The sequence below is a fragment of the Schistocerca cancellata genome, chromosome 11 (assembly GCF_023864275.1).
Source record: "Schistocerca cancellata isolate TAMUIC-IGC-003103 chromosome 11, iqSchCanc2.1, whole genome shotgun sequence".
In the NCBI taxonomy this organism is placed as follows: domain Eukaryota; kingdom Metazoa; phylum Arthropoda; class Insecta; order Orthoptera; family Acrididae; genus Schistocerca; species Schistocerca cancellata.
In genome coordinates, this window is record NC_064636.1 from 40256315 (window position 1) to 40274361 (window position 18047).

Below are 18047 nucleotides of genomic sequence, written 5' to 3' on the forward strand. Positions count from 1 at the left end.
CCACAAGCTCTTCACAATGACTCCTGAATCAATGTCCTAACTAAATGCTTTCCCACACTACACTTATTTATAACCTTAACAAAACTAATTCGTAACAATCACGCACATGTGATACACTCATAAAATGACGTCAAAGCAAATACTGTGCGACACATATGTACAGACACGATTTAACCCTTGTGAGCTCAATCATTGTTTATGCATTATTAGTCTTGCAGTTATTATCGCAACAAACTGGACGTTATTCGGTCACACAAGAAAGTTCCACCAATAAGTGAATAGACTTTTCATGTCAAAAAATAGTTGCCACTAGTGAGATTCAAACCACTGACATTGCTACTGCAAGACTTCTACATTATCTACTCAGCTTCTGGTTATCACAATGATTATTTGGAAATGTTTGTACTTAAGGGGCTACGGAAAGGCTCAAAATCATGAAAAGTTCAATTTTTACTTTTTTGCATTTTCTGAATCTGCAGACTATTACCTTTTAATAGATATATAATTTATTCAATTCCGAAGACTACAACTATTTTAAAATTTTTTTTGAAATGTGTTCTACATGGGCGTGACCCACTGTGGCGCTGTTAAACTGCTGTCAAATGGTGTTATTATTAACGTCCGTGTTCATCAGGTACATTTTAGTGAGATAAAGTATGTGTTTTGGCTAACCTGTGATGGTTCAATATATATCGCTGGTGTGATTGTCGATTGTTTCATGTTTATTTACTCTGTCGTTATCTCGAAAATATTCGTAATTAATTCTGTTTCTTGAGTCTCTGTTTTGTTGAAGTATAATAATTGGAATAGAAACACTTCACTTTGGTGTGTATGATGCTGTTGCGACTTTCAATGATGGCAACATTGTAAGGTGCAAGGTATTTAGAAATATGGGAATGAAGATAGGTTCTAACATGGTACGAGCAACGCTTGCTTTAGACAAGGAACGCCTTCGGGCTGCAGACAGGGCTGTAAAGAGTCTAGAAATACAAGCAAGAGTAAACAGGAGGAGGAACAAGAGGAAGCTGGAGGAGGAGTTTGCAGAGGATGAAGATAATCCATCCTATGGACCTGGAATGCACTAAAAAGTTAATCCAATCTTTGTCGCTCGATTCCCAAAACTTTTATTTTCTCATACTAATTACATGTTTTCTAAGGATCTTCCAAACATATTTGTTTCAAACTTTCAGTAAATGTTACACAGTACCTTCTGCATAATTTAACACAGCCTTTTTCCAAAAAACTGTATATTTTTGAATATATAAATAAAAAATTGCAAAAAAATGTTGTGAATTTTCATTACAATTGAAAAAAAAAAATCATCTTTAATAACTGAACTAAAATTTTGTAAAATCCCTGTGTTAAGTTGTAGCCCATATTCCAATAAATAATCAGTAAAAAGTTCAACTTCCTACCTCAAATACTTCGTGAGGAAATATGTAATTTATAAGCGTTATTTTAACATTGCAAGTATAGGGCGTTCCGGAGCCCCTTAACAGCACCCTAATGTTCAAACATGATTTTCTTGTCAGACTGCTGTATAAAATTGATGTACCGACACAGATTAAAATGCTGTAAGTGAAGGAAATTGAGGAGAGCCAGTTCGTGAGTTAATCTTCCCGTAAACCAGAGTTACAGCTACAAACAAACAAAAACAATGAAAGTGACACTGTATTGTAACAAGTAGTGTTAACCCGACGGCCTCGTTTCTGAGAAGTGCCGTGTGACAGATTAACGAGGCGACTCACCTTCGACGGGAATGAGTTTGCCGTAGATGAGGATAGCCTGCGGCTGCAGCTGGGACAGGGGCACCACCCCGGGTGGAGGGTTCGTCTCCATGATCTGCGAGATGACCTCGCTGATGGGGTCCTTGGCGGATCCTCCCCGCCTGTTTCGCCAGCCCTCTTCGCCGTCACTGTCTTCGTCTGCTTGAAAAATTACACAAATATGTTATATCAATATAAACGAACTTGACAAAAGTATAGACGATTGTGTGTATTGCTAAAGGAGAGATGAGAAACACGACAGCACATATTAGGACTAAGCTACCTGATAGGAAAAAAAGCCACCGGCAAACGGGAAACACACCAAGCGAAACAGTTTCCGACACGTTCATACCTACGGGGTGCCTGAGAGATCTCTTCTCGATTTTATACAATTGGGGATGAACAGTTGTTTCATCAACATTCTTGCTTCGAAGTTCACAAAAAGCATTAATGTCAGTACTATATCGTTTCAGTTGTGAAGTTGTGGCTCGTGTGAGCAGATACAGTTGCAATGTTTAGGAGTGATTAGTGGCTCGACCACAGGAGGGAAAACAGTGACGGAGATAATGAGTGTATTTAGCGGTCACTTTGGCAAAATGGCACCTTGTTAAGTTACCCTGTTCGAATGAGAGAAATGTGCTTTTCTTTTGGACTGTTTCACAGATATATCTGTCATAGATTTCATGTGAGAAAGTATGAACAACTCCAACACTGGCATAAGTTAGAATGAATAATCGACCCTTACGAGTCTGGATTTTGCTGATAACATCTTTCTTCTGGCAGAAACATCACAAGGTTTACAAGATGGAGGGAATGGCCAGTTCTGTAGGGCTGAAAACAAATGGTGATAAAACACTGTGTGCATAAAAGTGGAAATGTATCTATCCAATTTGCAGTGCAACGTATGGTACAACAAGATGTTGACCAATTCCTTGATCTTGGTAGCATTATCTGTAATAACAGAGACATAGATACACACATCAGCAGCAAAAACGGGAAAGCTTCTGCAGTCGCCCAATGAATGTGATCCATGCAATAGTTAAACTCTATAGGTATGTCCGCAAAGCTTCAACAGCAGTCTTCTATCATCCTAAAAATGGCCAAATATACATGTGAGACCTGGAAATGTCAGTAAAATTGGCATACAAGCTGTCTTTTACAGCAACAATGCCCAAGATCAACTCTGAAGATCAGTTATCACGACCATATGTTAAACGATGAGTTGCTGAGAAGAAGCTGTTACGTAGCCAAAAGAAAATACTTTCAGAAAGAATACTGAAGCTTGCAGAGCATGTTCTTCATATCAAAGGTGGAAAATCCCCAAATCAGAACTGTTGTGGAAAAAAACAGATGGATACAGAAGCAGAGGAATTCATTGTAACATCTGGAAATAAACTTTTGGGAATGATCTTCAACACACAAACATGAAAGGGAGAAAGCTGAAAACCATGCAGTTAGCTGGGTACATTAGAGGGAACTTACTGCCTAATACACTATTCAGCATAACAGGAACTAAGTAAAGTCTCAAATCTAAGTGTCAAGACTTATGAAAATGTGAGAGGATAAGTGTGCCTCCATCATTCAAACTGAGCCATCCTCAATAAAATCCATTATAAAAGAGCAGCTGAACTTCAGATACTTTGGTCAACAAAGTGTGATCACTTTAAAAAGATTGGAAAATGAAAGTATTCAGACTGATGTTTGTGACCTATCTGACAATGACACAGTGCAGTGAGTTGCAGCCTGCCATGCCTTTCTGGCTCAATTTCCAAATGCCGTGTCTTGTTTGTGAGCGTTACTTTCTCACAAATGTGTGGTATATTGCAGTTCACATGGGAGAATTGCTGTTTTCTACTCCAAGGAAAATCCCCATTACTTTCAAGAGTAGGAAAGGAACCTATCTAACATTCAGCACATTTTTAAGGATACGTGAATTCTTATTTTTGGCCACAGTGCAAACATGGTTAACACCTCAGCTCAAAGATAAAGGAATCGTGCATCATGTGTAGTTACAGCTCCTAAAATCATGAGAATGTTATTGTGAAAAACACAAAATGCATAGAACAAGGCAGACTCCACAGCCATTATCGGAAAACCACAGTTGTTACAGCACAATTGACCAAATACACACCTTACATGAAGTAATTATTTGAGCCAATGAACATAAAATGCCACTGTACGTAGTTTTTACAGACTGTAAAACAGTTTTTGATTCTTTAAGCCACACTGCATTTACACAGGCACTGATCACACTAGGTGTGGAAACAAGTTACATAAACCTATTATGTAACACCTACAATACCTTAATGCCTCCTGTCAGCAAAGGAAAACACATGAGTGAATTTTCAATTGGAAAAGAAATAAAGTAGGCTGATGCTGCATCCCCAAAGCTATTTACAGCTGTCACTGATATGACTCTGCCCAAATTATTTGGAAAGAAAGTGGAATTAGAAGAAATGAGAAGAGACTCACTAACGAAATTTGCAGCTAATTTAGTAGTCAAAGCAAACAATACGACAGAACTGCAGTCCTCTATGAAAGATTTACTATACAGTTGCAAGAAAGTAAGCCTTCAGATAAATCTGTCCAACACAACTGTTAAGCACAAGTGGGTAACAGCAAGAGAACTAATACTGAACAACAACTGATTTAAAACTGTTAACAAATATGCCTATCCGAGTGAGTTAACTGATATCCAAGAAGACTTAAAACCTGAAAATTTTTGCTGAATAAAGGTATGTTGAGAGGCCTATGAAAGAAATGCAAATGTTTTTAAATCTAATATGCTAACAAACTTTTACGAGAAGGTTGTTTTTAAACAGTGTGTTCTTCCCATAGTAACATGGACATGAAACGAATTTTAAACCAGTTTTTTATTAACTTCCAACAGCTCAGAGAGTTATGGAAAGATTACTCCTAGGCCTCAAAGAGGTTCAGGTTGTTGCAGAAAGGGTAAAGGCTCTAAAACGAAAATGGGCAGGATGTATCACACAGAGAAATTACAGAAGATGGTCAAAGGCAGGGGTCCCAGAGAAAGATGAAGATCACAAGGCAGATCATCCGAACTGAAGGAAGCTCTAGGCTTCAACTGGCAGTGGACAGCAGGAGGCAGGGAGGCATGAAAGGAACGACTGAAATCGTATATTTTAGCTTAAGATTTCCAACCTCAGAGTACCGTATTTACTCGCATCTAAGCCGCACCTGAAAAATGAGACTAAAAAAAAAAAAAATTTCCCGAATCTAAGCTGCACCTGAAATTTGAGACTCAAAATTCAAGGGGAGAGAAAAGTTTTAGACCACACCTCCAAATCGAAACAAAGTTGGTTCATTGTAACATGAGACACAATTGTGGTCGAATGGATGAAGATACAGCTACAGTAGTTTGGCGCGAGTTGTAAGCTTAACAGTTAAGCTTTACCAAGTAGCAATTGCTATGTGTCAAGCGCTCTGTCCGTATTTATACGGGTGCCCTTCCTTTTTCACGTGCTTCATTTGGTTTGAATTGATTGCTTATTTTGCTTTGATCTGATAAGTGCCGTTCTCTTTGTTATAGGTGTTTATGTCGCTCTAAGCTGAAAATGCATTATTGTACTGTGTCATGCATTGTTTGTCTCATTCTGATAATGAATGTTTACAAGCTGTCGCCACTCGTGGCATGGCTTGCTTTTGTCCGTGCTACCACTGCTTACAATAAAAAAGAAAGAAGAGAGGAATTGTCTCATAAGCGAAACAATGGCAAGAGACTGTTATTTGTTATTACTTACGCTGCAGCTTTCTTTGATAATGATCAACAATAACCAAATAACAGACTGTGTATGATAGAAGATGTTTTGAACGAGAGTTTAGCAAAAAATTTTCTCCATTTGAAAATCTTTGCAACGCCTCTTTAGTACATTACATTTTGCACAAAAATTAGATTCATCTTAGATTTAAAAATCTAGTCAGTTGCCGTGCTTCATTTCTGACTGTATCACTATTCAACATAAGAAAAATGCGAATATAAACATGACACGATATGTATATTTTTCCGTGTTTGCTGTTGTCTCACTCTAGTTTCGTAGTTTATTAGGCAGACAGGATTTAAATGAGATAGCAGCAAACACGAAAGAATACACGGCATAATGTTTACATTCTTCTACCTTTTCTTTTAATTTATTCACTGATGCAGAGGCTTTGGTGCCAGTATTTATCTTTGTGCCTGCAGAGCATGCCTGTGTAGCGCTACATATAGTCGATGGCAGAAGTTAGTTGTAGTGGCACCTACCAACATTTTTCAGAACTTCCGCTTACTTTGCACTCGATTCTAAGCCGCAGGCGGTTTTTTGGATTACAAAAACCAGAAAGAAAGTGCGGCTTAGATTCGAGTAAATACGGTAAGGGGACTTCTCACTTCCATCCATTTTGTTTTCTTGTGGATGATGCAAGAGAAGACCAACAGTCACAATGTCTCTGCAGAATTTCTAATATCTCCCATAATGACATCACGGCCATTAAACAATGGAAAATCCAGTAAGGAATAACAACAATATTACAACAGCAGCCAGAGACAACCATTATAAGGATGAGAGTTGTGTCTGTGCAAATATATGTGTGTTTAATACTTCAGAAGAGTGCCTTTCGGTCGAAAGCTTCAAGGGGCACTCAATAATAAATGCAGCACATTTATTTTTCTTGGCCAGTTCAGTTGAAAAAATGCAGAATTTGTTGTGGCACATCACGGAATAATCTCATTTCAGCCCCTATAGTTTCATGACATTCTGACAGGTGGAGCATTATACAAAGCAATGAAAATGTCGTACATAACTGAGGTGCATTCGAAGCAGGGAAGTGGCATTGAGTTTCTTTTGATGGAAAACCAGAGCATTGCAGATATTCATAGTCACTTGCAGAGTGTCTACAGATACCCGGCAATGAAAAAAAGCATTGTGAGTCATTGGGCGGTGCGTCTGCTATCACCACAATGAGGTCGCGCAAACCTGTCCGATCTCCCGCATGCTGGCTGGCCGCATACAGCTGTGACTTCTGCAATGTCGGAACAAGTAGTCACTCTCGTTCGAGTCGATTGACGGATCACCGTCAAACACCTCACTGCACAAATGGATGTCTCTGTTGGTAGTACTGACACACTCGTCCATCAGTTGGGGTACTCAAAGATGTGCACACACTGGGTTCCTCACTGCCTAACAGAACACTATAAGGAGTAACAAAGGATCACCTGTGAACTGCTCGTGTGTTACGAGGACAATCGTGAAAATTTTTTGTCGAGCATCGTCACAGGTGATTAAACGTGTGTTTGTCACTTGGAATGGGAAAACAAAACTGTAATCCATGAAGTGGCATCACAACACACCTCCTCCATTGCGATGATTTTCTGGGCCTCTGAAGGTATTATTCTGTTTGACCCCCCCCCCCCCCCCCCCCCCCAAGGTGCAACAGTCAACCCTGAGATGTATGAGGTGCATTCAAGTTCTAAGGCCTCCGATCTTTTTTCTCCGGACTGGAAAGAGATAGAAACATGCGCATTGTTTTAAAATGAGGCCGCGTTCATTGTCAATACGTCCCAGAGATGGCAGCACCGTACGGCAGATGGAATTTTACTGCCAGCGGCGAGAATGAGAACTGTTTTAAATACTTAAAATGGCGACGTTTTCCTTACTTGAACAGCGTGCAATCATTCGTTTTCTGAATTTGCGTGGTGTGAAACCAATTGAAATTCGTCTTGAAGGAGACATGTGGTGACGGAGTTACGGATGTGTTGAAAGTGCATTCGTGGGTGTGACAGTTTAATGAAGGCAGAACATCGTGTGACAACAAACCGAAACAACCTCAGGCTCGCACAAGCCGGTCTGACGACACGATCGAGAAAGTGGAGAGAATTGTTTTGGGGCATCGCCGAATGACTGTTGAACAGATCGCCTCCAGAGTTGGCATTTCTGTGGGTTCTGTGCACACAATCCTGCATGACGACCTGAAAATGCGAAATGTGTCATCCCGGTGGGTGCCACAAATGCTGACGGACGACCACACGGCTGCCCGTGTGGCATGTTGCCGAGCAATGTTGACGCGCAACGACAGCACAAATGGGACTTTCTTTTCGTCGGTTGTGACAATGGATGAGACGTGGATGCCATTTTTCAATCCAGAAACAAAGCGCCAGTCAGCTCAATGGAAGCACACAGATTCACTGCCACCAAAAAAATTTCGGGTAACTGCCAGTGCTGAAAAAATGATGGTGGCCATGTTCTGGGACAGCGAGGGCATAATCCTTACCCATTGCGTTCCAAAGGGCACTACGGTAACAGGTGCATCCTACGAAAATGTTTTGAAGAACAAATTCCTTCCTGCACGGCAACAAAAACATCCGGGAAGGGCTGCGCGTGTGCTGTTTCACCGAGACAACGCATCCGCACATCGAGCTAACGTTACGCAACAGTTGCTTCGCGATAACAACTTTGAAGTGATTCCTTATGCTCCCTACTCAACTGACCTAGCTCCTAGTGACTTTTGGCTTTTCCCAACAATGAAAGACACTCTCCGTGGCCGCACATTCACCAGTCGTGCTGCTATTGCCTCAGCGATTTTCCAGTGGTCAAAACAGACTCCTAGAGAAGCCTTCACCGCTGACATGGAATCATGGCGCCAGCGTTGTGAAAAATGTGTACGTCTGCAAGGCGATTATGTCGAGAAGTAACGCCAGTTTCATCGATTTCGGGTGAGTAGTTAATTAGAAAAAAAATCGGAGGCCTTAGAACTTGAATGCACCCCGTACTGTGCTACCCTCAGGAAATTGAAGAAACAACTTCAGCATGTTTGTCTTCACAAATATGCAAATGAATGTTTCCTCCTCCATGACAATGCAAGAACTCAAACAAGTCTGTACACCCAAGAGGAGCTCAGATACCTTTGTTGAACTATTCTTCCTCGTCCGTCCTTCAGCCCAGATCTCTCACCTTCTGAATTCCATCTGTTTGGCCCAATGAAGGATGCCCTCTGTGGGAAACAGTACACTAATAGTGGGGAAATTATTGATGCAGCTCTGACCAATACAGTGGTATCATGCGGGCATGAGGGGCTTCCCAGTAAGATGGCCTTAGGCAATCACACTGAACAGAGATTATGTTGAAAAATGGGGTTTTGCAGCCAAAAGAGCAGGGAATAACCTGCCTTCAGAAAAAAAAGTGTTGTATTACTTACTGACACCGCTTCGTAAAATGTATGGCAGTCTTTTCGTTGTGCCTATCTGTGACTCTTTCCCTCTATATTGTGAGTAGCAATGTATCCTTTTAAGAATATCAACACGGTTATCACACAATTCATGACAATGCAGTACGTTTCTGGGCTCACCTCTGAATATATGCTTTCAGAACTGAGTACGCCCTTCTGTGATGTGCGTGGTAATGAAAGTTTCATGACTGCAATTTGTTGAGCATTTCTAAAATTCACTAACAGTGACAACACAAACCAGAGGTGGATCACACAATCTTGTTGTAGGATTTCCTGTTGCTTTCACAAATGTAACTTGTTAAGAGTAATGAACTGTACCCAAGAATCATACGGATAAGTCTTTCGTAAGCAATCTCCTTCCTAGATAAATTACATGTCCTTAGAATACAATTATTACACTTCCAAAGGAAGCAATAGCTGATATATAAAAATTACCACATAATAAGCCTACAATCACATACACCAAAATGAAAAAGAAAACTTAAAGTGGATTAGAGAGAAACTGTTTGGTTTATGAAAAAGTAAGGACAATTGAAAATTAATATTAGTACGGTGGCTAAAAATAGAGCAACCAACTGTGTCAAGAAATAAATATTCATACTACAGTTTATATGCAACACTCGATTGTTGAGGTATTACATATGCTTACAGATTACAACAATAATTATCTAACTGTAATTAGAGTAGTAATGTCTAGACTAATTTTCTTACCCATCCCATCTTCATGATTGAGTTTAGTCTCATTCCACTGTGCTTGGAAGTTGCGTGGAATTGGCTTTGAGTATGGAACCTTAGAACAGATATTACAACTTTATTAGAGCTGCTGGCAAATGTAAATAAATAGCTCTGCTGGCAAATGTAAATAAATAGCTCATGTGCAGTTGCATAAAAACAGTACCTGCTAGGCATGACATTGGAATCTAAGACATACTTCTATATAAATAAAGCATTTAAGAAAACATATTAAACATTTTACTTAGTGTGGGCAGCAAAATGTATTTGCAGTAATAGGTAGTGTTTTCTGTCTAAACATGAAGCCAAATAATTATACTGCAGCAGAAATAAAGCATCAAAAATCCCACCACTAAACAAGCCTTGAACAATGAAATACAAGAAGAAAACAGTTGTATATTTCTGAGAGTACAGGCAAATAACAACGTGAATTCAAACATCCACACCATACATTAATGAAACACATTAGTTCAGTTGCATTTGAAGTAAGTATGAGTACTGCCATACATAAAGCTCTTAATGAAACATTTCAGTTGAATTCAGACAAATGCGTATCACCTTTTTGTGCAGCTGCCGATGCCTGTCCTCGACACCCTCAAAGTCGAGGCCGGGGATCTGAGACGCGGCCGCAGGAGCTGGCGTTGTCCCATCGGTCGTCTCCACCTTGTCCTCTGGACCCATGCCGGGAATCACTGCTGGCTCATCTGCAACAGAACCACCCACAACACATATTCACACTCTGAGGTCCCTTCAACTGGACAATTGTAGGCCCTCCCACTTACAGCATTATTTAACACGTAACAGGCACGTCACTGTTTGAGATATCTTAAGGGACAACTCACAATAAAAAAGACTAAGTTTCAAGGTTTATTTTTCATCCTTATTTTATTTCTGCGGCAGATTACAAACTTCACAATAACAATGATAGAAAGTATAACTATGAACTATCTCCCCCCCCCCCCCCCACACACAAAAAAAATAATAATAATAAAATAATTAAAAATAATTATGCGAGGTGAGCTCTTGAGCAATTTCACACATAAATGGCTTTTGTATGGAAAAGTCTGAGACACTGTGGTGTGCAGAGAAGTAGGTTGCATTCAGGACAATACCAGCCTGTTTCTTTCCTGCTTCCTTTGCCAGTAGATTGTTTCGTCTTCTCCAGACAACTCCAGCAAACCTGTGTTGGACACTGCTTCACCTCAGTGGCAGGAATTTTATCAGAAAAGTGTCAGCCTACAAGCCTGTTGCTGATAGTTGCATCAGAAAAAATGTCTTGAGTTAGTGTGGTGTTGTGCCTTTCTGAAAGAGTTCTTCACCAGTTTCCTCAAAATGTTTCCTGTCAGATGTTTCTCCCTCCAATCAAGAATTCATCCTATAGTGTATCCAGACTTATTACTCACTTAACAAACACAACACATTTGTACCAGAATTACAGAAAACATCAAAACCAAATGAGTACACACAAGAATCTCACGACAAAGTAAGCACAAAATGGTTCAGTCAGTCACAACAGCATGACTAGTTTTGGGCCGGGACCCATTTTCAAATCAACATGACATAGCAAAACATAGTATTTCCCAAAATGCAAAATCCATGTCGAAAATGTGTAAACGAACACTTACAATGCGTACAGTTATAAATACAGCAGAGTCCCGTTAATCCTAACCCTGGTAATCTGAACATTCGGTTAATCTGAACATGAAAAATGTTAGTCTAAGTATGGAAAACTGTGCGGTAAACTGCTGTACATACACACTATTTTAATTTACACAGTACAGCAAACAGGTATTTAAAAAATTGGCAAGAAAACATTAGGTTTAAACAGAGAAGAAAAATGAAAGAAAAGCTGTCAAACTTACTAAAACACGGTGGACATTTTATCACTACTTTTTTGATGACAAAAACTCACTCATTGTTTTTTGGCGTAATGAAGACAGTCTGTTATGTGACGCATAGTTGTGCCATCATCTCGTTAGCATCAAATTGGCAGTTGTAGCAGTGGGCTTTTGCTCCAAATAATATAGTGTAAGGTCAAGGGCTTCTGCTGCAACACTGTGTGGCACCAGCTCTCCTTTGTTACTTTCAGGCTCATTGTCATTTCCGTCACAGCAGACCACTTCTTCTTGGTCTCAAGTCACAGCAGCAACTAAATCAGCATCAGTAAGAAACTTCCTGGCAGATTAAAACTGTGTGCCCGACCGAGACTCGAACTCGGGACCTTTGCCTTTCGCGGGCAAGTGCTCTACCAACTGAGCTACCGAAGCACGACTCACGCCCGGTACTCACAGCTTTACTTCTGCCAGTATCTCGTCTCCTACCTTCCAAACTTTACAGAAGCTCTCCTGCGAACCATGCAGAACTAGCACTCCTGAAAGAAAGGATATAGCGGAGACATGGCTTAGCCACAGCCTGGGGGATGTTTCCAGAATGAAATTTTCACTCTGCAGCGGAGTGTGCGCTGATATGAAACTTCCTGGCAGATTAAAACTGTGTGCCCGACCGAGACTCGAACTCGGGACCTTTGCCTTTCGGGGGCAAGTGCTCTACCAACTGAGCTACCGAAGCACGACTCACGCCCGGTACTCACAGCTTCACTTCTGCCAGTATCTCGTCTCCTACCTTCCAAACTTTACAGAAGCTCTCCTGCGAACCATGCAGAACTAGCACTCCTGAAAGAAAGGATATAGCGGAGACATGGCTTAGCCACAGCCTGGGGGATGTTTCCAGAATGAAATTTTCACTCTGCAGCGGAGTGTGCGCTGATATGAAACTTCCTGGCAGATTAAAACTGTGTGCCCGACCGAGACTCGAACTCGGGACCTTTGCCTTTCGCGGGCAAGTGCTCTACCAACTGAGCTACCGAAGCACGACTCACGCCCAGGTACTCACAGCTTTACTTCGGTAGCTCAGTTGGTAGAGCACTTGCCCGCGAAAGGCAAAGGTCCCGAGTTCGAGTCTCGGTCGGGCACACAGTTTTAATCTGCCAGGAAGTTTCATATCAGCGCACACTCCGCTGCAGAGTGAAAATTTCATTCTGGAAACATCCCCCAGGCTGTGGCTAAGCCATGTCTCCGCTATATCCTTTCTTTCAGGAGTGCTAGTTCTGCATGGTTCGCAGGAGAGCTTCTGTAAAGTTTGGAAGGTAGGAGACGAGATACTGGCAGAAGTAAAGCTGTGAGTACCGGGCGTGAGTCGTGCTTCGGTAGCTCAGTTGGTAGAGCACTTGCCCGCGAAAGGCAAAGGTCCCGAGTTCGAGTCTCGGTCGGGCACACAGTTTTTAATCTGCCAGGAAGTTTCATATCAGCGCACACTCCGCTGCAGAGTGAAAATTTCATTCTGGAAGCATCAGTAAGGTTCTCCACACATGCCCCATTCGCTGTCATCCACTCGTCTAAGTCTCCTTCACTAGCTTCTTCATATCCAGGGATCGTCTGTATCATTTGTAGTAGAGTTTCCTCTTCATTTTCAACTAGGTTGTCCTGAAATTTAGGAGACGTCCCTAGTTTTCTCCAAGATTTTCTCCGAGTATTTTCTGAAATATTCTGCCACGCCTCAGCGGCCCAATAAACAACATCCTTCACACTGGTCTTCTTTATTTTGACCACTAAAGGAATGCTATCATGTTTAATTAGCATTCTTAAAAATTGTTTTCTGTAAATTACGTTTTAACGTTTGCAGTACGCTCTTGTCCATCAGCTGTAGAAGTGGTGTAACATTCGGCGGCAAAAAGTTCGCCACAATTTCTCCATCATATAATTCCTCAATGCTTGGGTGAGATGGCGCGTCATCAATCAAAAGGATTGCACGGGAGACAAACGATTTTCCTTAGAAAATCGTCAAACAGAGAGAACAAACTGGCCGTGAAACCATTCTTTGAACAGCTTACCGTCCATACGTGCTTTTTTCTGGTTGCGATAATATACGAGCAGGGACTTCGTGTTGCAGTTTCTGAAAGCTCTGAGCCTAGCAGACTTGCCGATCAGCAGTAAAAGCAGCTTGTGATTACCAGCAGCGTTGCTGCACACTAGTAAAGTCACATGATCTTTGCACATTTTAAAACCAGGAGCATGGTCTTCTGCTTTTGATGCCAAAGCTTTTTGTTGGCAATGCCCTAAAATTAAGGCCAGTCTAATCAGCATTATAAATTTGTTGGGGAGAATACTTTCCCTCTCTTATCATTTTTTCAAACGCACTCCTTCTCTGCATCACTATCAGAAGAAAGCTTCTCTTCAGTAATTGTTTACTGACAGATTCCATGACTTTTTTGAATCTGTCCAACCAACCTGTACTCGCACTAAAAGACTCATTACCATTCATTAACTTGTTCAGGTACGCAGCATTCTCCTGAACCAGTGCTCCACTCAAAGGATTTCCCGTTTCTCTTTCCTGCGTAAACCAAAGGAAAAGAACTCCATCCACTTTATCGTACTGGGATTGTTTCAAAGTCTGCCAAATTTCTAGTGTTTTCTGGGAAGATGTTGCACAGGACTGTTCAAGCTTCATTCGGTTCTTCTTCCAATCACAAATGGTTGCTTTACCAACACCCTGTTCCGTCGCCAGTTTAGATACATTCTCACCATTGTCTATCCGCTTCAAAGCATTCAGATTTTCTTCGAGAGTTAACGCTGTATGTTTCCATTTACTCAGGATGAAAATACGTATACCACTACATCTGAACGAATACAATACAACTGTTACGTGTGCGCCAGCAATCGATAGCTAACATAACAAAGCGCTTTGTGAGCCAACTGGCAGTGCACTGACCTCAAACACTACAAAGGTCTCAACAATGCACAACAAAAAGGGCAGGGAGTGGGAGTGAGCCATTGTTCCCACACTTGTTCCCATTTGTTACCATGGTGTACCTACTTATCTGTTGGGTATACTTCATTCTAGAAATTTGTCACCGTAATTCCAGCTAATCCGAACAAATTGGTAATCTGAACAAGGTCCAGTCCCAATTCGTTTGGATTAACAAGACTCTACTGTGGTCACTGAATGAATAATACTGATTATAAAAAAAAGTGAAATTTGCAACTTTGGATGTTTTTTTATACTACTGCTTTTATCAAAGTAATTCTGTAAACTGACAACACAGGCCAGCACCTGTCAAGGGACAGGTAGCGAGATGCCCATACGTTGTTTTTATATGAAACTATTTCAGTTTCTGAGTGCATCATGAAATTCACAGGCCATGATACAGCCAGGAGCAGTTCTTCGAACACAGTGCCATGACCTGAGCTGTGCCCAAGCACAAAGGGTATGCATTACGCACTGTGGTAACACTTTTCTGTGCAGCATACCGGAGTAGTCTGACAGAATGACACGAGAGCCCAAAATCAGGAAAGATGTAATACAGGGTTTCTCACTGTCAGTAAAGGACTATCTGAAAGTGAGAGTTGTTTGGCGCAGACAGGAAATCGGCACAATACAGTTTGCTGGGGTGCTCAACAAAATGAAACGTGCCATAGCTTATGGCTACAATATGCACATAAATTAAAGAAAAGCTAAAGTAACTGTGTACACATCAGGTGGATATGCTTGGTGGCTAAATGCTAAACTTGAGCAAGTCACTCTAGAAGAAGTGGCTGCATTTTGCTTCCTTGTATGTAGAGTGGATACAGTAGGAAGATACTAAAAATACATAGCAGCAAAAATTGGACAAGTTAAAGGACTCTATAAAATGTGACCCTTGTTAATATCTAAAAATATTGAAATGAGAACAATGAGGGAGACAAGGCATGAAATGATTTGAAATGTGTGATGGGAGGCTGTTGAAGATCGTATGGAGTGACAGAGTATGGAATGAAGATTCCTGCAATGAGTGAACAGGAGAAAAACTGCCAGATAAAGACAAAAATTAACGGAAAACACGCAATGGTTGGACACACATTATGACACGAGCCACTGCTGACAATTGTAATTCAAGAGATAGTGGAAGGAAAGAATTGCAGAGGCAGGCTTAGATACAAATATATAATTCAGAAGACTTTGTAGTCAGGGCAGCCACAGCCTGGGTACATCATTTTGAAGATAAATCCACTTCCGCAGCAGTTATGTCAATATGAAGAGCAAAACTGGCAAGTGACAGAACTGCAGAATTGTATCTTACCAATCTAGCCTGCACTGAAATAAATGTAACAGATAATCATAAGAATGTCTCGTCACGTTTTTACATCCCAATGACATTGGTGTTGTTAGGAGACTGAACACAGACCCAGTTTCCCAAGGACTTTCGAGAAAACAACAACAGCCTTTTTGACAGAAGCAAGCCAACTTTTGTTTGAAGTCATTTAAGGGAACTGCAGCAAATTTAAACTAGCAATATTAGTACAGCACTAAAATTAAAGTGAGAAAAATTAGATTTTAATGGAATGTTGTCAACAGAGAGTTCACATGGGGCAGGGAAGGAAAAGAAAATTAGTTGTATCCTATAATCCTCTTAACACACTGACTGCCACAAGGCCACAGCAGAGCCTCACACCTGACACTGCATGCCCACTGGAGCTGCAACCTCCACTGTGTTTAGCACAGTATGTCTTTGAATGGCATGTTTCTAATAAAGTCACAGTCACACTGATTAGTCAATGAAATGTGTACTGTGGATGAAAGTGACCTGTAAATAAGTTCTCAGAGAAGGAGGAGGAAGAGGAAATTAGTGTTTAATGTCCTGTCGACAATGAGGTCATTAGAAATGGAGCACAAGCTCAGATTAGAGAAGAACGGGGAAGGAAACTGGCTGTGCTCTTTCAAAGGAACCATCCTGGCATTTGTCGGAAGCGAGTCAGGGAAATCACGGAAAACCTACATCAGGATGGCCGGATGTGGGCTCGAACCGTCATCCTCCCTAATGCAAGTCCAGTATGCTAACCACTGTGTCGCCTCATTTGGTAATAAGATCTCGATTTGGCAGTGTATTATCAATTTAGCCTGAGTCGCAGCAATGGCTTTTTACAGTTCTACTTGCTGTAGATTTCTTGTAGTAGTGCGCATTAATTTTGCATTACTTGATTGAGTTAATGCTGGTGAACCATAAATCAGGCACAATGTGTTGTTCAAAAATCTCTAGGAACCAAGAAAGACTGTCACTCATTTGCTTCAGGGTCAGGAAATATAAAAGGTCGTTGTTTGACAGTTACACAAAGAAAAAGATAACAAGAAACAGCAAAGTGTGAAAGAGATGTCCGGAGTAACCCGAACATTACTGAAACTCATGGACTCTCTGAAGCTTTAAAATGAGTGAAGAAAGTAGTCCCATTCTATGAAACCTGCAACAAATAGCTCCACCCACAACTACTCACAGAGGCACTGATTGCTATGTAGCTGCATCCTCACCTTCTCAATCATATGTATATATGATCATTTTCTTTCTTTCTTTCTGTTTGTAGTTTGCCTATAGTTTACAAACAGTTTTTATTTCTAATTCACATTGTGGTGTCTTTTGACTTATAAGGGACATGTACACACAGAGCCAAAGAAATTGGTACACCTGCCTAATATCGTGTAGGGCCCCCGCAAGCACGCAAAAGTGCCCCAACAAGATGTGGCATGGACTCGACTAATGTCTGAAGTAGTGCTGGAAGGAACTGACATGATGAATCCTGTAGGGCTCTCCATAAATCTGTAAGAGTAAGAGGGGGTGGAGGTCTCTTCTGAACAGCACGTTGCAAGGCATCCCAGATATGCTCAATAATGTTCACATCTGGGGAGTTTGGTGGCCGCGGAAGTGTTTAAACTCAGAAGAGCGTTCCTGGAGCCACTCTGTAGCAATTCTGGATGGGTGGGGTGTCACATTGTCCTGCTGGAATTACCCAAGTCTGTTGGAGTGCACAATCAACATGAATGGATGCAAATGCTCAGACAGGATGCTTAAGTATGTGTCACCTGACGGAGTCGTATCTAGACATATCAGGGGTCCCATATCACTCCAACTGCACACACCCCACACCATTACAGAGCCCCTACCAGTCTGAACAGTTCCCTGCTGACATGCAGGGTCCATGTATCCACGAGTTATCTCCATACCTGCACACGTCCATTGACTTGATGCAATTTGAAATGATACTTGTCTGACCAGGTGACATGTTTCAGTCATCAATAGTCCAATGTCAGTATTGACAGCCCCAGGCGAGGCTTAAACCTTTTTGTCGTGCAGTCATCAAGGGTACATGAGTGGGCCTTCAACTCTGAAAGCCCACATCAATGATGTTTTGTTGAATGGTTCACATGCTGATACTTTTTGATGGGCCAGCACTGAAATCTGCAGCAATTTGCAGAAGGATTGCACTTCTGTCATGTTGAATGATTGTCTTCAGTTGTTAT

General features: G+C 41.2%; 1 protein-coding gene and 1 non-coding gene across 3 annotated transcripts in view; both read right to left on the reverse strand.

Annotated features, from left to right (window-relative positions):
* Positions 1-18047, reverse strand: part of LOC126108925 (pre-mRNA 3' end processing protein pfs-2) — a 175317-nt gene that overhangs the window by 38132 nt on the left and 119138 nt on the right. The window contains exons 9-11 of one of the 2 annotated variants that reach the window (XM_049914295.1): positions 10281-10426; positions 9702-9780; positions 1749-1925 (exon numbers count right to left, since the gene is read on the reverse strand). In XM_049914295.1, coding sequence (XP_049770252.1) covers positions 1749-1925; positions 9702-9780; positions 10281-10426 — 402 coding nt within the window. Of the gene's footprint in view, positions 1-1748; positions 1929-9701; positions 9781-10280; positions 10427-18047 lie in introns of both variants that reach the window. The other variant, XM_049914294.1, reaches the window with a different exon arrangement.
* On the reverse strand, positions 12217-12291 carry Trnas-cga (transfer RNA serine (anticodon CGA)). The gene has a single exon. It is a non-coding gene; the product is annotated as a tRNA-Ser (tRNA).